Source organism: Euprymna scolopes, chromosome 12 (genome assembly GCF_053919585.1).
Source record: "Euprymna scolopes isolate OS-2025 chromosome 12, ASM5391958v1, whole genome shotgun sequence".
Lineage (NCBI taxonomy): Eukaryota > Metazoa > Mollusca > Cephalopoda > Sepiida > Sepiolidae > Euprymna > Euprymna scolopes.
Window position 1 is genome coordinate 132,093,894 of NC_136493.1, and position 24,200 is coordinate 132,118,093.

The following is a 24,200-nucleotide window of genomic DNA, read 5'->3' on the forward strand; positions in this document are numbered from 1 at the left end:
TTTCTATTCCTCTTTACAGATGTACATCCTTGAAAAAGTCTGTATGAAAAGTGCTTTGGGTTTTCGTTCATTTGACATTTCATGATTTTTTTTTTTTTTTTTTTTTTAATCGACTTATTTATTTTATAACATTCCGAATAGTGTTCACTTTTTTCTTGGGTTGTATTACACTTCGTGATTTTTTTCATTGACTTGTCTGCTATTTTTTAACATTCAATTATGGTTCACTTCTTTCTCATATATATATATATATATATATATATATATATATATATATATAATGGGTTAAGAAATTCCGAGAGAAAGATGTATATTTAAATAAGGTGGTGGTCACCAACAATGTATTTTTCAACATTTTATTATTCCGTGTTTTGGTTTTTCATTGAAAATTATGTTTAGATCATTGTAATGTTTTTAAATCATTGAAATCGTTTTTAATGCGTTTCAGACGTTCTGTGAAGCGTCCTCTTCAGAAAGTATTTAAAATGTTTAGAATATATTCAAGATGTGTTTAAAATGTAAAAGAACATTTTCGTAGTTCATTTGAAATGTTTCCGAGCGGTGGAAACATGTGTAAATGATTCTACTTTCATTACTGGTTCGTTGGGGTGGACTGTAGTCACTGCTGTCTTATGTTTCTCTCTCTGCTTGTGTTTCTATTTATGTTTTTTCTCATTTTTTTCCTTTTTTACTCTTACTTGAGTGGAGGTGAGGGGCCCATTGGTACTTGGTCAACTGGGTGCATAGGATAGTGTGTGTGTGTGTTTTCTCTTGTATTGGTTTGAAGAATGTTCTGTTTTATAGTATTATAAAGTTATTTGCTTCCCTAGGAAGGCAACTGTGATCCAAGGTCGTTACTATGTGTGTGTGTGTGTGTGTGTGTGAAGAGGAGTGACCAGCTCCTCCGAAATAAGGGTAGGGGTGTTTTCATTCAATTTTGATATTTACTTTTTGGATTCTTAGATTTTAGTATTGTGATTTTGTTTCAGTCTTGAATACAATACATTGAATAATACAAACCCTACTTTACCTCGAAACCAACAACACTAAGAAGCATCTAGAACCATAGTGTAGTATCTGTTCCAACAACTCGCTCCCCCCTCAGTCAATGAAGGAGAAATCCTTCATGACCGAGATAACTATCATCCTCCCCCCATACCTATACCCTTCCAAGTGCCCCTCCCTTCTGGGGAATGAGACCTTCCCCCACACTAAGAACCGATCCTGGATCTGGCCATACCCACATGGGGAGACAAATAAATTAGAAAATCCCCTACATATTTATAAATACACCTCTTTATTTAAACAAACATAATATTAAGAATGCCCGAACAGTCTAAGACTGAAACGAAAAATCACAATACTAAAATCTAAGAATCCAAAAATCAAAATTGAAAACACCCCGACCCTTATTTTGGAGGAGCTGGTCCCCCCCCCCACACACACACTAGTAACGACCTTGGATCACCGTTGCCTTTCTAGGGAAGCAAATAACTTTATAATACTATAAAACAGAACACACATTCAAACCAATACAAGAGAAACAAACACACACAAAAACACACACACAAAACACAAAAAAAACACTACCCTATGCACCCAGTTGACCAAAATGGGCCCCTCACCTCCACTAAAGAGTAAAGGAAAGAGAAAAAAAAAAGATAAATAGAAACACAAGCAGAGAGAGAGAGAAACATAAGATAGCAGTGACCACAGTTCACCCCAACGAACCGCATGTGCAAAACAGAAATATGTCGGCAAGTTGAAAATAAACATTGTTCATTTCATCTTTCAGACATTTCTGTACACGCTATTCATCCACCCAAAGATTTTACTCCTATAAACCACCCTTGGTGTAGGATTTCTATTTCCTGTTAATTTCATTGTTATGTGGCCAGCAGTTTAGGAGGTTATCCGTTAAATATTTTCACAAAGACACACATCCGTTTTATTTATATAGATTATCTCTAGTTTCATTGTATGAGTCACATAAACGGCTACTTAAAAATGAAACAAATCTTTAGTGTTTATTTCCTATATCTTTTCCTGTCTTTAATTGTATGTATACATGCCATTCACGCTTAACCAGAGTAAGTCATTTTATTTTTAACTATCCCATCTTATCACAGTAGAATCTGGTTTGTTCTCAAAGGAAGACATCTAGATTAAACTAAATTTTTTTTTTTTTTTTTATCTCCGTCCCAATTCAAGATCCTTTTTTTTTTTGTGTGTGTGTGGACGTTAATATCCCTTACATAAAAATTGATTTGGTGTTGAACTTTGCAGTCATAAGGAGGCAAGTAACTGAATTTTTTAAATTAAAAAAACTAGAACGAAGATAAACAAATTATGGCACTTCTGCAGGACAGTGACGTTAGCAACAGAGACGAATTATCGACGTCTATTTTTTGAAAGAGAATTGACATATAGCGGCCATTATGTGAACCTCTTTAAATATAAACGTTTGTGTTATTTCGTTATATATTTTTAACATGAAATAGTTATAGAGTATTTTTAGATTTTTTTTTTTTTTTTCACGGTAAGGTTGTATAAAAATTTAAAAACAGGAAACATTTATATAGGTTTTAGAATAATTTGTTTTTTGTACAGAAAGATTGTATAAAAATGTAGCAAAATATTTTTGTTTGCACGTACTTAAAAAAAAAAAAAAAAAAAAAAAAAGGAAGTTATCGATCATTGTTCTTTGGCTGATAAACGACATATGTTGGCGGTTCCTGAAACTAAAATACACACATTCGCTAGCAGTATCAGAATTTTGGGGGAATTTTCAGCCGAGTCGCCATTTTGAATAGACACCTATATTTCTATCAGATTTTAATAATATGAAAACGTAATTTAAACCCGTAAATTTTATTTCAATAAAACGAGCAAAGACCAAATTTTAATATCATAAAAGCTTTAATAGAGAAATAAACAATTTTATTTATTTTTCCTTCGATTTCTTCACTTAACATTTCACGGAATGTCGAACAAATAACACAGTTGAATCTTACGATATATATTTTAACGGCAAAATAAAGAACTTACCTGGTTAATGAGTAAGATATGCTTTCTTTTAATCTTCCTGTATGAGAATTTATTCATATTTATGTATTATAATCCATGTATTTTTTAAATGGAAGGATTTTTCCAACACACATCGCAACAACGCGTGTCTTTCAAGAAAGTTGTGAAGACACCGGAAGTGCAAATTATAACTTACTTATGTACGGAAGCCTATAAGTGTAAAAAAAACACTAATTCAGAAACCTTAATAATCTCGATATTGGATTATATTCCTTCAAATTTTCCACTTTTAAAGGTTTTCGGAGGCGCTGAAAACGGAAATAACCATTTATATATACGGCAAACGAAACTAGTAGTTTCCAAGATAAAAAATTTTACAAATGGTCACAAAGTGGGGGGGGTCACTTTTCTATAATGATGTGACGTCAAATGGGCACCCACTTTATGGCCACATTGCAATGAACAGATTTGGCCGTAATTTTAAAGGAATTTTCGAGGGTGGCTTCATATTGACCCTATATGAATAAAGGGAGATAACTTGTCCTTTTTTATTTTTGCGCCTTTACGCTATCGTACATGAAAACTGGGATTTTTCATTTTTGCATTTACACGGATTACGAAATGACGAAGATATGCAATGTTATTTTTTTTTTTTTAATATCTTAAAGAAATACCTGAATTTTTTATTTATTATACTATAAATCTGCATTATCGGGTTTCGTCTTTTTATATCGAAAAAAAGGAAACCAGGAATTAAACATAAAAATATAAACTGATCGACCATTAATGACTGGAAAATTCTAAACAAAAATTAAGCTTCCACGTAAAAAAACAAAAAAAAAAAAAACACGTGGTTATCGAAAAAAGAAGGATTTACATTTTGGACTTTACCGGTAAATTTACAGATAAGTGATATTTTTTTGTTGTTTTAAATTTGAGTATTTTATTTATTCATGTTTTATCTTCAATTTGTGATATATAAAACGTGCCGACCAAAATTAATTGTTAAAATTATTATAGACATTCCAAAATGGGGGAGTGAATTTATAAAACAACGTTTGTCTAAAATATTATATTTAGTTTATCGGAAAGAGCATAAAATTTTACATTCACCCTGAAAAAAACGTAACAATTGAACGAATGGGAAAATTTTGATAGATTTTTAAAGTTTAAAAATTGAAAAATATTCATCTCATAAAAATCAATTGATTTCATTACGTAACAAAATGGCTCCCAGAGCGCACGCACGCACTTTGTAAACACTGTTTTTTAAACAATGAAAAATAATATTTCTATTACTTTTTAAACAACTTAAATAGTTTATTTTGGAAGCATATTCTATAAAGAAAATAAATAACCCACTTTAGAAAGAGAAATTACGAGTTTTCTATATTTTATTCGCAGTTTTCTGTTAGGGGTGTCAAAAATTCCCCCAAAATTTTGATACTGCTACACATTCGCCTCATGTTACTGACATGCAGAAGTGACACAAATATTTTTAGAATTTAAATTGGTGCTTGTTAAGAGTGTCGAAAATAGTAATATAAAAAAAATTACGAAAATTCATCGAGTAGAAAATTATTTATAGTTAATATTTTTACAGAAAATTAGGGGAGGGGGCGGGGGAATCGCATTTTCCCTAGATGTGAACACCTTGAAGATTTCGAATATTAGAGGGACATATTCTTTGGATAATGTGAACGGATGGGGGTCCGAGGATCCAGCATCGTTCCGAGTTCGGGGAAAAGGGGTGTTACGTCATATTCTGTGGCCGGTGTCAAGGCAAAAAATTAATCCTTTCAACATATGAAAAGTAACTAACCTCATGAAACAATTTTTTTCTAAAATTAAAATTCTTTGAACTATTTCATGAAAATAACGATAGAGCAGAGATAAGATGTCAATGGTGCCGGGAAAACTCGTCCCGGGAAAACTCGTCCCCTTTCGCTAGGTAGGAAAACTGGTCCCTTATTGAATAAATATCGATTGAAAACACATTTTATGATCGTTCTTGAAGGAGATATTGTTTTTTAAAATAAACTATAGCCCCCCCATAATATTTAAAAAAAAATATTTTTACTTGTTTAATGTATTTTTTGTGTTTTTAATAAAAGCGTTTATTATGTTCATAAACGAGACCGCATATTTTTTTTATATTAATATAAAAAGAATTTACTTATATACTGTTGTTTATAAAAGGGTAAAATCGATTTTTCTACCTCGCCGACTATGTTGTTTATTTAATTTATTTGGAATCGTTTATTTGGTAAAGAAAAAAAAACAGAAAACAAACAAAAAACATGTTGGTCGAGTGTTACGGGAGAACGAGAAATAATGCCCGGTGTATCACATCTTAGGGGGTCTTGATAATCGCTAAAAAATAGAAAATTAAAGAAATTACTGAGGGAGATTTGGTTTTAAAAAGAAAATAAATTTTAATATTTTTTAAAATATAATTTAGAGAGAGAGAGGGGGGGATAAAACCTATATCTCCCTTCGAAAAGCAACCAACAAAAAATTAAACTAAAAAGATTCTTGATAAACGATAGCGGAGTTTTCAATAAAATTGATTAATAGATTTATTTAGTGATTACTCTTAATGATTGATTTTAGAATTTTGAAGTAAAAATTATGGCATCTCTCGTGCCAAAAAAATATTTCGCTTTTATTAGTTAATTTTTGCAAAATTTGACAGGACGACAATAAATGTTGATAATTGATAAAATCATAATTTTAAATAACGCATGTATGAGTGCATTTGGTATGACAGAAAACAAAAACATAACAAAAAACTATCATAATTAAAAAACAAAACCAAAAGCGTAACGAAGAATCGAATAATCGCTCCCTGTTTTTTAATTTTTGGGTTTTGTTTTTTTTATTGTTTTTATGACTCCAAAAAACATCGTTAAAATAAGAACAAAAAACAATTTGTAATTAACTTTGTATGAACATAATAAACGCTTTAAAATAAGTTAAACCACTAAGAACTTAGCCAGTTAGGTAGAAAACGGACACTTAGAAAATCGATTTTATTTAAAAAAAAACAAAACAAAATTAAACAAGTAAAAATATTTTTTAAAAAAATATTATGGGGGGGGGGGGCTATAGTTTATTTTAAAAAACAATATCTCCTTCAAGAACGATCATAAAATGTGTTTTCAATCGATATTTATTCAATAACGGACCAGTTTTCCTACCTAGCGAAAGGGGACGAGTTTTCCCGAGACGAGTTTTCCTAAATTCGATGTCAACATCTTGAATGTGAGGAAGATGAAGCAAGGAAGAAAAAAAGGACACCGCCTACAAGATTTCTCTATGGTAGTTAAAGAAGAGTATTATATAGAAAGGCATTACCGTACATATTCACACTTTTTAATATATACATATGCACATAAAGTTATGAACAGCACACAGGGTCCGGGCAAAGCCATGCGGAATTGCTAGTATCAGATTAAGGGTATCGCCATCACAACATAACAAAGGTTTATTAAAAATAAACAATAAGTGCCTGATGGTATTTAACAAGACAACATTTACAACACACTATTTTAGATATCTGACAACGTGTGCTTGTCTATAATTATTTAAGTGAATTAAGCTGTTCTCATATTTTACTATTTTAGTCATTATTTCTAAGTGGAATTATTTAAAATCCAGGTACTTATATAATATTTTTGCATATTCTCATAGAAAATCCTAAATCTTAGTTAGACAACAAATAAATAAATTAATTAGTTCATTAACCTTTTTTAAAAAAATATTTATGTACGTTTTTTGTGCAAGACAACTTTTTGTGCAAGATAACTTTTTGGGAAAATTTAACATTTAAAATTTAATTAAAAATAGAAAAAGTTTTACATTATTCTGTTTTCTATATGATAAAATTCAGGGTTTTATCTTTCTGGGGAAAAAAAGTTACTCAGAAATAATGGATTTTAATAAATGTAATTTCGTTTTAAAAAACAACAACTTGATTTTTCGGCCATTTTTGGCGGTGCCTAGTTTAAACCAAAAATTGGCTGAGTAATTTGGTAGAGACTGCAGAGGTCAAAATTTTTTAAACTTTTACCCTAATTTTGACTCCTTAACATTCGTTTTGGGCTCAAATGCAAATGAGACAACTGAATGGTTCAAAACTGCTATTGAAGCACATGTTCCCGCACGGAAATACTATAGCAAGCCCCACTCTCCCCAATGGTTTACTTCTGCTTGTGCAGCTGCCATTTGTCAAAGGCAGCATGCGTTCTGCAGATTCAACCGACATAAGTCCAGCTCAAATAAACAGAAGTTTATAGAAGCTAGAAATAATTGTAAGAGAGTGATAGACACAGCTAAGACAGATTACTCTGAAACCACCAAAAAGCGCATCGAAGCACAGAAATTAGGAACCCGGGATTTTTGGAAAATCTACAACAGCGTAGTTAATAATGGACAGTCAATTATTCCCCCACTAACAAACAATCATGAGGTTGCTTGCACGGCAACTGACAAGGCTAATCTGCTTGCCAGTCGGTTTGCCTCAAACCCCACACTGAACTCGGTACACCACTCACTCCCTGATTTTCCTCTGCGAACAGACGCCACACTTGACGATTTGAAAATCACCCTTTCTCAGGTACATGCTATTATAAAAAACCTAGACACCTCAAAAGCATGTGGACCAGATCTCATCCCGGCTGTGCTATTAAAAAAATGCTCTGCCGAGGTTGCTCCAGTTCTGTCCAAACTTTACAATAAATGCCTTAACGAATCTTGTTTTCCCGACTGCTGGAAAACCGCCTCTGTGGTACCAGTCTTCAAGAATTCTGGTGAAAGAACTGACCCACTAAATTATCGCCCCTCCCGCTTTTCGCCAAAATATTTGAGTCCTTAGTTAATCAAGCCCTAGTCCAGCACCTAACAGCTGCTAAACTCCTGACTGACAAACAATATGGATTCAGGCAAGCCCGTTCAACAGCAGATATCTTAACTGTAGTTTCTGAACGTATATACCGTTCATTGGATAAAACAGGGGAGGGTAGAGCGGTGGCCCTTGATATATCTAAGGCTTTTGACAGGGTATGGCACGATGGTCTTCTAAGGAAAATTAGATCATATGGAATCACTGGAAGAATTCATAATGTAATTAAATCCTTAAGTAATAGAAAAATCAAAGTTGTCCTCGACGGACATACATCCAAACAATGTGACATAAATGCGGGAGTACCTCAGGGGTCTATCCTTGGACCTCTATTATTCCTGATATTCATAAACGACCTCCCTGATAAAATTGTTACGGAGATGGGTATATTTGCCGATGACACCACTCTATAACAGATATGAGGGGAAAACAAATGAACACATATCCAAGGAAATGGCAGAAACACTAGAGGACGACCTCCAATCCGTAGTGGAATGGGGACAAAAATGATTGGTCACATTCAATGCTGCTAAGACTAAGCTTGTTTCCTTCAATAACTACAAGAAACCTTCTCTACCACCAATAGCAATGGCCAAGAACACATTGCCTGAAAGTACTTCTTTTAAACTCCTCGGCCTAACGTTTACAGGGAATATGAACTGGAATAGATACATTGAGAGCATTGCCAAGGCTGCTGCAAGGAAGGTTGGCTCCCTCTACCGTGCTAGAAAACTACGCCTGCCAGTATCTTATATCTCTATAAGGCAACCATTCGCCCATGTATGGAGTACTGTTGTCACATCTGGGCTGGTGCATCTGCTGCTTGTCTCTCGCTCCTGGACAGGGTTCAAAAAAAGAGTCGCCAACCTGATAGGTCCTGAACTGTCATCTAGGCTTCAACCTCTGTCCCATCGACGAGATGTTGCATCCCTCTGCCTGTTCTACAAATACTTTAATGGTGAATGCTCAGACGAACTGCAAACACTTGTACCTCCCCGACGTAACTACCCCCGACAAACCCGACAAGCTACTAAGTCTCATCCCTTTACAGTAGAGATCCCTAGGTGCAAGAAAGCCTTTTACTCCAATAGTTTCTTCCCCAGAACTGCGGGTCTTTGGAACTCCCTTCCGGGATTCTGCTTTCCCAACTGCAATGATATGCAGAAGTTCAAGTGTAATGTTAACAAACATCTTTCTACTCTTCTCCCTTCATAATGACCCCGCTAATTAATTCTCTAATAGTAGCCCCCTGCTTCAAAGTGGCACTGTGCCTTGTTTGGGGTGAAAATTGAAAAAAAAAAAAAAAAAAAAAAAAAAATCAAATTAAAAAGTTTGATCCATGTCTAAGTAACCTATATCTAAAATTTCAAGTGTTAAGACCCAAAATTGACAGACGAGTTTGGTAGAGTTTTCAAAAGTCAAATCGTTGAACTGACCCCTTGATAGCCAAATTTCTGGCCGAAAACCAATTAAAAAATTTTCTCAAATCTCAATATCCCTTATGTCAAATCTCGAGTTTATAGACTGAAAATTGACAGAGTAATTTGGTAGGGAAATGCACACGCACACACACGATAATTTCACTTTTATAGATATACTTTCGATTTTGACTATCTTGATTACTGTTTGCAGTTCACTTCCTTTCTAACAAGAGGAGGGGAGGGCTTCATTTGTCTTTTCTGTACTTTCACCTAACGAAGTAACAAAAATAAAACAAGACAGTAAAAAAAAAAAAGAAAAGAAAAAAAAAAAAAAACGAAGGAGCAACCAGAAGTGAAATCGAAATAGTAAACGTAAAAATAAGATTTTTTTTTTCAATTGACAGTTGCAAAATAAGTTCGTTATTTATTTTGTAAATATTAACTTATTAATTTAACATTCATAAAAATCAAAATTATGAAAATATTCACAAATAAGTATTGTTTACTAAACAAATGTAACATTAACTAAATGCGATTAAGTCGTCTTGAAGAGGATGGTTTACTCAATTCAAATATCGTTTGTTTAACACCCACAAAAATGGCATCATTCAAGAGTGATTATGTTGTTTAACAATCGGTAAACCGGAAGTGATTTGTTAAATTTTATCGGTGTTCCGGTATTTACCCACGATTTGTTTTAACATTTTTTTGCAGATCATTTTTTTCTTTTGCGGAGTGCGGAGTGATCAGTTTCGTATATAAATTTAAAAACTGACCATCCCCTTATGACAGTTTTGGAGGATGTACGAAATAAAAATGGGTACTTATACATGTTCGGTTTGGATAATTATTGGTAATTTTTTTACGACCCAACCTCTCCATGTTAAGAACGGATTTCGAAATAAATGCCCCCAACTTCTCCATGTTAAAAACGCTTTCGAGGTTGGGGTTGTTTATTCTGAAAGCTGTTCTTATAGGAGGTTGGGGTGTTTAGGTCGTAAAAAATTTTCACTTTTAAAGAATTCCACTAGATACAATATGGCATAATCACGTAAACACACCGGTTCCCGCTGGATCACTTAAAGTTAAGCAATATTGAACCTGGTTAGTACTAAATGGGTGACCATTTGGTACTAACCCTTACCTTACAATTACACGTGCAGCTGCCCCTACAGGGAGTATCCTTTGTTCTTAGAAACTGAACAACGGAGGCATCAACTAGGTACAAGGGGAAGTAGTTCAAGAAAATGTTTTTGTTTTTATGACCACTTCCATCCATCCCCCCCAAAAAAAAAATAAAATCCGTTGTAATTTATTTCGAAATTCTAATTTTATAAAAACTAATTTTTAAAAATTCTAATTCAATAAATGTTCAGATAATTAAGGTTTTATTTTGTGTTAATTTAAATTCAATTAGAAGTTGACGTTTTATTCCAGGCTAGCCTGGGTGCCTGGCGTTGTTTGGAGTATGTTGAGAAAAAAGAAAAAGTGGTAGTAGGAAGCAGGCACGAACCTGTATCACAAAGGAGTTAAAAAAAAAAAAAAAAAAAAAAAAAACGTGATGTCTTTGCCGTTGCATCCATCGCCAAACCAGAAGTGACGTAAGACTAGTCAATCGAAAAGAGTTTCAAAAATATCAGCGAAAAAAGCAACCCCTCCTTGTAGAAAAGTGCCCAATTGAGGGTGAAGGAATTAATATTTTCAGCCAATTTTTCGATATTTGTTGTCCGAAGGGTCAAGCTTCAAAACGAAACCGATCTTGTGAAAATCGTCGCCTTTGTCGAAAGTTTTAGGTGGACATACAAACATACAGGTTTGCTTCATTGAGTTTCACTTTATACGAAAAAGACAAACACGCGTAAGGACGGAATAGCGTGAATTTTTTAAAGGTTGATGCAAATAAATGTAGATACGACGTTCGTTATTATGATCTAGGGAGTATATAAAAAAAAAATCTTTGGACATCCCCCCCCCCCCGAAAAAAAGCCTTTCTTGGACATACAAAAAAGTGTGCACCTCTTTTGCCTTTTATATACATAGTGGGGGTGCCCAGCATTTCCCAGGTGTTTGTAAATGTGTGTGTGTGTGTTGGGAAGGTAGATAAAAAAAAATAAGTTTTTGTAGGTAGGTAGGATCGAGCCAGAAGCCTTGAGGCGAAGGTGGAAAAAGTGAAAAAAACCCAAAAAAACCCTGACACGTTACCCCCATTAGGCCAACAAGGGAGAGTAACAGAAAGACGTTTGAATTTATTAAAGCAATAAAAACTGAATTGACCGGTATGCATATTTAACGAGGTCAAAAAGAAATACCGCCATTAACTTTTACTGCAAGACAGTTTTTTTGGGTTTGTTGACCCAACTTTGGCTGGTTTTGTTTACGCAAGATGTTGGGGGGGGGGGAACCAGCTCCCCATATAAAAGACTGTCCAAATTGAATAGCAATTGTCCGATATAAGGGGTTTTCCCTGCATTGATCAAAAGCTGATTGCTTTCTGGATGTTCCCATATGAGGGAACCGCACCTTCGCATTAGATTTAGTTTCACTTTTATGAAAAAGCCGAATCAACACAAGAGGGGCCGAAATAGCAAGAATTTTGTAAAAGTTGATGTAAATAAATCTAGACGCGACGCGCGTCCGCAAAATGTTCAAAAGTATCCTATACCTCTATAAGGCCACCATTCGCCCATGTATGGAGTATTGTTGTCATATTTGGGCTGGTGCATCTGCTACTAGTCTCACTCCTAGACAAGGTTTAAAAGAGAGTCGCCAACCTAATAGGTCCTGAACCGTCATCTCCTGAACCGTCATCTAAGCTTCAGTCTCTGTCCCATCGACGAAATGTAGCATCCCTCTGCCTGCTCTACAAGTACTTTAACGGTAAATGCTCCGACGAACTGCAAGCACTTGTACCCACTTGACGTAAATACCCTCCGAAAAAACCGGCAAGCAGCAAAATCCCACCCCTTCAGTTGAGATCCCTAGATGTAAAAGAGCCTTCTACTCCAGTAGTTTCTTCCCCAGAACTGCTAGACTTTGGAATTCCCTTCCGGGTTCCTGCTTCCCCAACTGTACTAACATGCAGAAGTTCAAGTGTAACGTGAACCAACATCTTGCTGCCCAACTTTCCACATAGTACCCCTGTAGCTTATGTCCCTGATAGTAGCCCCCTACATCAAAGTGACAATGTGCCTTGTTTGGGTTGAAAATGTAATTTAAAAAAGAAATTATGATCTAGGAGGTATATAAACAGTTGTAAGACATAGTAATAGTACCCCCCCCCCGAGAATCCCGGCGAAAAACCTTTACCGAACATACATAAAATGTACACACACATTTTGCCTTATAGTGGGTGATTACTTTTCTATGTAAATTCAACTTAAAATGAACACCCACTTTCTGCCCACCTGAGAAAGGGGCATATTTTTTTGAGTGTTTATTGGCTAAAAGGTTTGGGTTTTTTTCTGTTTAAACCATATTAAACCATGTAATTCTGTTATCACGAGTGACCATTTTGTACGCGCTAGTGTGCGCATATGTTTGACGCGCGCGCGTCGATAGGAGTGTCAGAGTTCCCCATTAAAAAAATGAATTCGTTTCGCAATTATGGCAGTCAATTAACACACTCGTCGAACTTCTAATCACACTGATGCAGTTGATACACACTGTCCTCGATATTCTGAACATACTCCATTTATTGTCCAAGCGTTCATCATCAGCCAATCGGCGGCCAGAAAAACAGTCACGTGAGGGGTGACGTCATCGCTCAATAATCTTACAAAAAACCACAGCCGCCATTTTTAATTTCTGCCCTCCCTGTGATCCTCCCAGCAGGTAAGACAACACGCGCAGACACGTGGTCGCTTTTTTCCTTCATTCTGTTCGACTTCACAAAAAAGTAGTGATTATGTAGACTCGCTATCTTTCGAAGCTTATAACAATATGAATAATGTAATTTAAACCCTTCATTTTGTGGGCTTTTTTTTAAAGGAGCAAAGACCAAAACTTTAACATAAAAGGTTTTATCGAAAAATATAAAAATTGTTTTTAAATCAATTTTCTTTAAAAAAGATTTCACAAAATTCAACAAATTTTATCTTTTTTTTTTTTATACATGGAGTCCACCACCACCCAATGGCCACTCAGGGATAAGGGTTATTGTGTGTACAGTAATCAAAGGGATAGTGTAGCAATAGTATTGGAGAATTGGTAAGGTGTCATTAATTGGGGGGGGGGCGGTTCATCAGGAATTTGTTTGTGTTGGACTTGAAGACATCCAGATTGAAGTCGGGAGGGAAACAGGCAAGCGGAACAGAGTTCCACAGGCGTGCAGTTCTAAGAAAGAAGCTTTGTTCATGGTATCTATGTTTTGATTTAGGCACAGATAGGGAGTGGGGAAAATTATTGACGGTGGTTTCAGCTAGTCGGGTGTTTTTTGAGAAAGATTGGCGAGAGGGGACCAGAGAATGGAGCTCAGATGAGCACCTGCCATGGAAATAACGATAGAAAAATGACAGACTCGCTACGTCTCTTCTGTGGGAAAGAGGTTGCAGGGTAGAGAAAAGGGCATCCCCCACCAGGCCACGGAGTCTATTTTGTACTCCGTCAAGGCAGGATAGGCTGTTTTTTGCAGCCCCCGCCCAAATGTGGCAGCAGTACTCCATCTTTGGACGTACTTGGCTCTTATATAGAGAATTGCATCAGTAGTGAGATATCTTCTGGAGCAGTAGAAGATCCCACCATTTTCCCAGCGACCTTGGCAACAGACTTGATGCCTGTGTTCCATTTAAGATCAGGAGTAAAGGTCAAACCCAGGAGCTTATCAAATCCTGGGGCCTCCCTTAGACGAGAGCCATCCATTTCAATTGATGCCAGATGGGGATCAGAGCGTTTATGATGTAGAGATAGGAGCTTGGTCTTAGATGCATTAAAGGTAACCAGCCACCTCTTTCCCCACTGTACCACGTGCTCAAGATCAGAGGAGAGAGAATCAGAGAGAACATCATTTACGGCCTTTGATGTGTTGCCATAGATGGTCGTGTCATCAGCATAGATGTCAACGAAAGATTTTAGTATGTGTTTTGGGAGATCATTGATGTAGATCAGGAAGAGAGTTGGGCCCAGTATGGACCCCTGAGGAACTCCAGCATTAATACTGTGGGCCTCTGATTTATGCCCATCAACAACTACTCTTATGAGCCTATCTGAGAGAAATGACTTAATGATAGAGAAAACATTTCCAGTTATACCGTAGCTGGAAATCTTGTGTAGTAGACCTTTATGCCAAACCTTATCGAAGGCCTTTGATATGTCGAGAGCAATTGCCCTAGAAATGAAGCCTTTGTCAAGAGATTCGCTAATCCTATGAGATATAACCGTTAGCACATCTGCTGTAGATCTAGCAGAGCGGAAACCATATTGCGTGTCACTAAGAAGGTTATTTCTGCTGAGGTGGTTGACTACTTCTCTATTTATTGTGGATTCCAGCAACTTACTCATGACACACAGGAGACTTATTGGTCTGTACTGAGAGGGAGATGACTTATCACCTGAATTCTTAAATACAGGGCATACTGATGAGGTTTTCTAGGGTGTTGGAAAGCACTTCTTAAGGCAATGTTTAAACAGTTTGGAAAGTATGGGGGCAAGTTCTGGTTGTAATTTTTTTAACACTATAATTGGAATACCGTCGGGACCAGTTGCTTTACTGGAGTCCAGGTTCTTGATTAGCTTGGCGACCTCACGCACAGATATTTGTATGTTGCTAAGTATAATATATATAAATTAAAAAAATCACTTACCTATATAAAATACTAATCAATGGATGCTTCCATTCTTCATTTATGAGAATTTGTCCATATTTATATTTTATATTCCATGTATTTTTTTTTTTTTTTTAAATAAAAGAATTTTTTTAAACAACTATTTGAAAAGACCGCCACTACATAAGCATTAACCGGTTTTAGCGAAGCGGTGTTTCTTCCTGTTTTGAAATACGGATGGATAAAAGGACCTAAAAACACATACACATAAGCCGTCAAGCCTTGCGCGTGAAAAAATGTTGTCACCGTATTTGAAAAATAACATTTTACTTATCAGTTTTTTTCCTTAAAAAACATTGAATGAAATAGAAAAAATTGTAATTCTACAATATAACAAGACAAGGTTTCACAAAAAAGGTGTTTTAAACTTTACAGGCACATTTGCAAATTGTTCTTTGTTTTAAATTAGCTTATTTTGATCTTTTATCTTCAATTTGTGATATATAAATTTGAGATGAGAAAATTATTTTCATTTGAATAGACATTTCAAAATGAGGGGAGAGTTAAAAAAAAAAAAAAAAAAAAAAAAAAAAAAAAAAGGCTGCATGAACGCGCGCAGGCACTTTGTAAACACTTTTAAAAAAAATAATATATTTCTATTATATATATTTATTTTTTAACAACTTTAATAGTTTACTTCGGAAGTATATTCCATAAAGAAAATAAACAACCCACTTTAAAAAGAAAAATTACGAGTTTTTTTTTTATATTTTATTTGCAGTTTTGTGTTAGGGATGTCTAGTGCGTCGACCATATGCGCGCGCTGGCGGGTACAAAATGCCCACCCGTGACAACATAGAATTACAGGAAAACTACTTGTTTTTCGTCTAATTTTTCGCCAATACTACACTGTGACAAGGCAGTTTGGTACGCAAGTGCACATTTAGCAGCTTTAGTTTATGCTCGCGCGTAGGGTAAACGAAGGCTAGGCTGTGAAATGGAAAAGAGTCCCAAAGTTCAGGGGGTTAATACCATGCAAAAGAAATCAAACTTTTTAGCCAATAAACACACACAAAAAAAAAAAAAAATGCCCCCTCTCAGGTGGCCAGAAAGTGAGTGCTCATTTTAAGTTAAATTTACATGGAAAAGTGATTTCTTTCGAAAAAAAAGTAATTTCTTTATATCATGAAAACTATTTTTTGCGACGGAAACGGTTTGCAGATTCGTTTTTAGCACACAGAAGTATAAAATAGATAAATAAAATAAATAAATAAAAAATAAAATATTTTGTTATTTAAAGTAAAATACCGGGAAGGTTACGTCATTAATTTTTTTTTTTTTTTCTGCTAATATGATCAAGTTTATAATCTATGATAATCGTCAGAAAAAAAAAAAAATATATATATATATTATATATATATACATATATATTTTTAGGGGGTGGGCACTCTTATACAGGTCCGCCTCAATTTTAATTATAAAATTTTCCCGGAAAAAGACTTGACATTTCTTATGGAGGCCCACACTCACAAATTCGGAATAGGGGCGTGCGAGCGAGGAAATTAAATATTACCAAGTTTTTTTTTTTTTTTTTTTTACTCCTAATCTTTTGCATGCTTTAGAGTATCTCTTTTACATTTTCCGGGATCGACTCAAGACTCTCCATAAAGACTGCTTCTAGTGCTTTGCTTTACTGAAAGTCTTTGGATAATCATTCATTTTAAAGTATGGCTTTGAAGTTCAGTAGCATCTATCTGGAAGAAAAAAAGTACACTAGAATTTTCTTTCAGGACAAGCTATTCAAGAAATCGATCACATACAACGTCGAAGAATAATCATATGGAAAATGAACGTGATATTCCAATGCCCCTATACTACAATTGAACCGACCTTTTTATATTTGTAGACATACATAAACGTTTCTTTTCTATTTTTAAAGGTCAAATAATAAGAGCAACCGGCAAATAAATAAAAAGATTGGTAATCTCTTTTGTTCATTTTTTTCAAAACTCAATTCAAAAAGAGTAAATAAATAAATAAAGCAGTATTTCAAAACAAAAACGAAAGCGACAAAATAAAACACGTTTACTTACTCGATCCATATTTAAGATTTCAGGATTTCACTTTCAAAGTTACAGCAGTGACATAAATGTAATTCTTGGTTTGGTTTTTCTTTCTATTATTTATATAAATGGAGAATGAAAGCCAATAAGTTTTAATAAAAATGACTTAAAATCTTTACGAGTGTGTATATATATATTCGTGTTTGAGTCACGTGACTTCTAACCCACGTGACAGATTAATATCACGTGACTCGTTTCTAGTTCCATTTCCTCCTCTGCGATTTATTTGTATTTATTTTTGTTTTTGCAGTTTTTCTCAGAAAGCTGTTATCATCACTTTTTTTTTTTTTCACCATTTGCTTTTATAACGTGGAGAAAAAAAAAAAGAAAAACATTTTTCTTGATTGATAAATAAATTCGATGCTTGTTTACATTAATGATTTTTTAATCAACCATTTCAGGTGAAAACATTGTTACGTACTTCCGTGTCGGCGAAATTCACACAAATTCCAAAAATTACCCAAAATGATGTAGAATTTTTTTACAAAAACTTTTTTAACAAAAAAATCATCCACAATTACGTTCGACTTAAAAAATGGCGGACTCTTAATTTGAGTCAATTTAAATCAAGGGAAATAAGTCAGTATTTGTCATACTGAATTGGTCGCATAACTCTTCCACATTAAAACATACAATAAAACTTGATAATTCGATAAATTCTTTCTTTACTTGTAAATACTTTTCTATTGGATAATTTTTCGTAACTTTTATAATTTATACTAATTTCGCAATGTAAGCTTGGTACTCAGAGGTCTCATTAGATCCCTTTTTCCACCACAAATAAAATAAAATAAAATAAAACATGTGAAATAAACGGTGTTTATTTACACAAAAATAACAAGTAACAAACGGATCATTTTTTTTGTGTGTAATTGTGTTTTTATTTATTTATTTGTTAATTTTAGAACAAGAAGTGAATATATTTTTTTTTTTGTGTGTTTAACCGTACAAATACCCCCCCCCCCCCCGATTGTAAAAGATGTGAATATTTTTCAATATGTAATGTATTCCTTCAAATGTTTTGGCCAGTGGATTTTCCTACCGGTTTTTGTCGTAGGTTTGGGGTTTGTATCTTTTTGTGCTGCAGTGCTGCAGCTGCACTCTCTTGTTTCATGGGAGTTCGTTCTGGTGGGGAAATTGTCTGAGGATATTCCTCAATGTATGCTGGTTTAATTCGGTCGATCGTGATGTTATCTTTCCTTTCTTTCCGCACACATCTGGGCAGGAGCTACTAAAAACAGCCTATTCTGCCTTGACAGAGTACAAAATAGACTTTGTGGTTTAGCGGGGGGTGCCCTTTTCTCTTCCCTACAACCTCTCTCCCACAGAAGAGACGTTGCGAGCATGTCTTTGTTTTATCGCTATTTCCATGGCAGGTGCTCGTCTGAGCTCCAATCCCTCATCCCCCCCCCTCGCCAATCTTTCATGAGAAACACCCGTCTGGCTGAAACTACTGTCAATAATTTTCCCCACTCTCTATCTGTGCCTAAATCCAAACGTAGATTCCATGAGCAAAGCTTCTTTCTTAGAACTGCACGCCAGTGGAACTCTCTGCCGCTTGCCTGTTTCCCACCTGACTACAACTTGGACGTCTTCAAGTCCAACATAAACAAACTCCTGACAAACCGCCCCCTTAAGTAAGTCACTCTATCAAAACCCCCAATACTAATGATTACTACAATACTATCTCATTGATTACTGTACACGCAATAACCCTTATCCCTGAGTGGCCTTCGGGCCTTGATAAGTGGTGACCCTAAAATATTTTTTACACCTCTCCAAAACTTGATAAGGTCCTGAGTAATTTGGACAAAGTTTTTTACTGCACCATTCCTGATGAACACATATCTGCACGTGAGAAAGTCGTTCGGAACATAAGTCTGTCTGTCAGCCCGCCTAGTGGAGGTAAAATTGAGAGAAGAAAGGTGAATTCATTTAAGTATTTTTCGATCGGTTCCTAGGCAATGTGAGAAAATGTGAGAAAAGAGGTTATAAAAATTCAATCTTTCTCTGAGCGTTGATCGGCCGAGTGGTATGCTTTCAACTATGTCCGCCAAACAAAACGCATTTTAAGTTTTGTTCCTCGCGGAATTTGTGTAGGCATATTTTTTAAAAATCTTTGCGCCTCTGAAATTTATCTTTTTTTGTTTGCGCACGTAATTGTGTTTTTATTTGTTATGTTTTTTAGGTGTTTAACTACACAAAGTACATAACGATGTTTTCACCTGAATTGCGTTGCTTTAGAATATCACTAATGTAAACGAACACCTTAAAGCATTTGATAGTGTGCCTCACTGCATTTGATAGTGTGCCTCACTCCTGGATACTGCGATGTTTGGAGATGTATAATGTCCATGAGAGGATAACGACATTCCTTACAAAAGAAACGACCATGTGGCAAACGCCAATTGCTCTACACAACAATACAGAGTTTAAATCTCATTGTCCAGCAATATTTCAAGGTGATAGCCTATCACACCATTGCTCTTCTGCCTTACTATTGACCCACTCAGCAAGCTCCTAAAAAAATGTGATGCTGGATACGATCGTGGTAGAGGCAGGAAAAAAAGAAAAGAGTAAAAGAGTAAATCATTTACTTTTTATGGACGATCTTAAACTCTATGTAGAGACAGAAAAACAGCTTGTCTCCCTATTAGAAACTGCAAAGACTTTCACAGAGGATGTCTGCATGGAGTTTGGATTTGATAAATGCTCCAAATGCACAATAAAAAAGGGGAAAACACGACATCTGAAAATATTCGGTTCAATTTGGCTTTATTAAAGATCTAGGAGAGGATGCCACATATAAGTACCTCGGTATAGAGGAAAATGTAACTGTGGAGCATGAAAAAAATGAGACATAAGGTGGAACAAGAATACACATCACGCCTTAAAAAGATTCTCAAATCCAAATTAAGCCCCCCGAGACAAAATAACTGCCATAAATCAACTTGCAATCCCTGTCATCACATATGGGTTTGGTATTATTGACTAGCCTCAATGCAATATCAATAGGCTAGATACAAAGATTAGGAAACTCCTAACCTTACATAAAATAATATACAGAAACCAATGTATGGACAGGATATACCAATCACAAAAAGAGGGTGGCCTCGGTCTCACTGAAATAAACCATGCATATCGAGACATAATAGTAAGCATGGCGCAGTATATTAACGTGTAACCCAACAAATCTCAATCACAAAGCTTGCTGAAAACTTTGGGGGTGTCATACTGGAAAATACTGCCGAGGTATATGATGAACCAGCAACACAGATTGTAAGAAAAGAGAGAAAGAAATACACCGAAATCGAGACCGACACAAGAAAACAAGGATAGGAACAACATAAAAGAGCAGGAAAGTTTCTGGAGGAGCTTGAACAGGAGTATATAGACAGGGATGCTTCACTCCAATGGCTTAAGAGCGGGAGACTTCCATTTGATGAGGAAAGACTCATTGTAGTCAGTTAAGATTTTAAAAAAATGGCTGACCTACAAGCAAATGGCCAATGCCAGTTTTGTCACTCAGTGATTGAGAGCCCAAGCCACCTAATGTCCACATGCCCAATCTTATTGGCAGATGGCCATTACACTGCTCGCCACAACAAAGTATGTAAATACCTCTATTGGAAGATCTGTGGAGAGATGCAACTTGACAGATCGCTGGACATCTGGGAACATAAACCACCACCGATAACATCAAACAGAAATGTGACCGTGTTCTATGACAAAGACATACAGGCGGGCAGATACATAAAAGAAAATGCCATCAAACCAGATATTGTAATATGGAACAAACCTGAAAGAACTGCACTCATTGTCGATGTCACAGACCTAAATGATTTTGGCCTTAATAGAGCTGAACAGGAAAAGATAACAAAATATCAGGACCTAAAAAATGATTTAAAAACGACATGGTCTCTGAAAGAAATAAACATCATACTGGTTGTCATAGGAGCAACTGGATTAATAAGAAAGACTCTTCAGAAATACTTAGAAGCAATTCCTGGAAGACCAAGCTGTAATGAAATACAAACAGCATCCGTAAAGAGAACAGCATCTATTCTTAAAAGTGCCCTATGATATAAAATTAAATCATAACAGAATCAAGTGTTAGTTCCAGGAGGGAGCCTCTTGATCTCTTAAAAATAGCTTAAAAGTTATTTTTTAATTTTAAATTTTAAATATATTTTTATGCAAACTTTTACAAAATGTAGACTAAAAATATTTTTTAATTACAAGATATTAAAAAAAATAATTTAAAAGTGAAGACTATTTTTATGTAAATTTTTAAAATATACTTTTTTCTGAAAAAATTTTGCCACTTTTCCAGTATACAGACAGCGGCCATTTTTTCTTTTTTGCGTTTCACTAAACTGTCGCCAGATGGTACTTCTTGGTCAAAGAACTCATACTTTTGGGGAAATTCTTCGGAAACTTTATCTTGGAAAAAAATCGACAGATATGGATTTTAGGGTAAAACTTGTGGAATATGCACTGTTTCACAGTTATTATAAAAATGAAACGGAAATTTAAATTTCGTTCCGTTTTAAATTCAGTACATTTTTACATTAGGTCCAACTTTTCATTCACATTCGATATGTCAACTTTTCTAGGTTTTCAGGTATGCTGACAAAGTTGGGGGTGTCTATTCCTAAAGCCGTTCTTAACATGGAGATGTTGGGGTGTTTATTCGTTGTAAACGTACCTAAAAACCTTTTAAAAGTCGACATTTCCAATATAAACAGCGAGTTGGACTTATGTGGAAAAAAAAAAAAAAAAATGCCAAATTGACTTTTTTCCTTTAAAAATAAAATTATTTCGTTTTTGTCAATAAAATTTTATTTTTATGCATAAAAAAATAAATCTTTCGTTTTTTTTTTTATGCATAAAAGTAGGATTGCTGAATGTTATTCTTTTGATTACTTTCATTTGGGGGGGGGACACAAATTTAAAAAAAAAAGATTAAAACGGAAAGAAATTTAAATTTCCTTTCAATATTTACGACAACCATAAAACAGTGCATACTCCTCAAGTTTTACCAATGTTTCTTAACATGATTTAGAAATAAAATAATATATTGTTAATTGTGAGATATTCTCTCACCTCGATTTTGCCCTCGGCAGAATGAAAGAAAACAATCAGAAATCACAACATGCTCACCTTTAAACTTCAACATAAATTTTATTAAAGTAAAAAGATCCAAATTGCAAAAGATGTGTTATCTTTAGTTATCTGCCGAGCAGGGCTGGTAACACCTGAAAAGGGTAGTAGTCCATGGTTTATCTTTGTGTAATGCAGGATACAAAACTCCATGCTGTTTGAAGAATAGCTGCAACACGTTGATGAGTTAAGTGATGCCTTCCAAAGATGGATGCTGCGAGTCTGGAAGTCCTCATAGAGTTCACTGTGCATAACCGTCCAAATAGCAGACAAATGACAGGTCAAAATGTAGACCTTAATTTCGTCTCTGAGAGACATTATAAGTAATGATGAAAGTCAATCATTTCACAGAGCACAACAGTGTACAATGAATGTAATATTTCACCCAACATAAGAGCATTGTTGTTTGCAAATGATAACATTTCACTCCACATTAGGGCATTAATGTGTCCCAATGAGACAAAGGGTTTTTGAGGCTACAAGCCTCGAGTGAGTTTTCGTACATCCATTGTGTGAAAACTGGCAGGATGAAAAGATAAATTTAGTGCCAAGAATATCCTCAGCAGTTAGTAAGAACAATCACCCTGATAAGTTCAAACAAAATCTTCACTTTATTTACAGTAAAAAGACAATGACTGAACCGAAATTTTATTTGAAGCTGTGTCGAACCTGGAATAAGAAGAATATCAAAGTCATCACAATAGACGACGAGATGCAAGCATGCTGTGGAGCCGGAGCCATGAAGATCCATACGGACTTTGGTGTGGCCGTGGAAATAAATCTGTTGGTGATGCAAGGGGATTTGCTGGGGTTCGATTTATTGCTAGGAGATGATATGATCAAGTTACTGGGGTGAATTGTCATTGAACGAGACGGGAGCATATGCTTTTTGGAAACCCCAGTGTGTGCTGCGGTCCACATTGATCTGTCTTATTTCAAGGTGGACTACAACCATCGTTAGAAGGCCTGAATTGCAGATGATGAAGACTATTGTGAATGTGGTGCTGTCCCAGAAAAAGAACATTGAGGATGCAACATCAGCCTACATTGATGATGTGTACGTCAATGAGGATATACAGTTTACATTGTGTGTCAGAGAAAAGTAGTTCAGTTCGACCTGGAGTGCAAGGATCCTGAACATCTGAAAGATAGAACATGCATATTGGGTTTGGGCATCTGTGAGGAAGAAGGCACCCTACAATGGAGGCGTGGTAGTGGGATTCCGGGCATCCCTGAGGTTATTACACAGCAGATCGTTTTTTTTTCTTTGTGTGGGAAACTTGTTGGTCACCTACCAGTCTGTGGCTGGCTCTGTGCAGCTGTGAGTATTATTAAACGTAGAGCTAATTTGGTGACCACAGGTTGGGATGATGTACCTGATGATGCCTCCTAACTCTAATGATAATGGAAACTCTAGAGAGAGTGAATGAGAAGGACCCTGCCCATAGGGAGTGGTTCATCGATGGTGATGAAGTAAATGTGTGGGTCAACGCCAGTTCATTGGTGTTCGGAGTCTCATTAGAGCAAAACGTGTTTGAAGACACATGTTGGCTGCAACTCATAAGTGATATTCAGCACATCAACCTAGCAGAATTGGACGCTGTGGTAAAACGTATAAATCTGGCAATGGAAATTGAAAAAATTGTACACAGATTCTCTCTGTGTCTACCACTGTGTGTCTGATACACTTTCGGGATGATCCAGCAAAGACAACACACATTTAAGAGTCTGGTCTCTGAGTATGGGCTATCAGTGAGTGTAATGCTGGTATGCTGGTAGCATTACACTCACTGATTGGTTTTGT

At 35.5% G+C, this 24,200-nt stretch overlaps 1 protein-coding gene across 12 annotated transcripts in view; it reads right to left on the reverse strand.

Annotated features, from left to right (window-relative positions):
* Positions 1-17,438, reverse strand: part of LOC145291490 (progranulin-like) — a 92,212-nt gene extending 74,774 nt beyond the window's left edge. For 5 of the 12 annotated variants that reach the window (XR_013869425.1, XM_080137384.1, XM_080137378.1 and 2 more), the window contains exon 1: positions 17,204-17,399. Coding sequence is in view for 11 of the 12 variants with exons in the window: in XM_080137384.1 (XP_079993510.1) it covers positions 17,204-17,212 (9 nt within the window). In the remaining variant the exon portion in view is untranslated. Of the gene's footprint in view, positions 1-17,203 lie in introns of all 12 variants that reach the window. The other 7 variants (XM_080137388.1, XM_080137389.1, XM_080137382.1 and 4 more) reach the window with 5 other exon arrangements.
* Between the last annotated feature and the right edge of the window lie 6,762 nt (positions 17,439-24,200).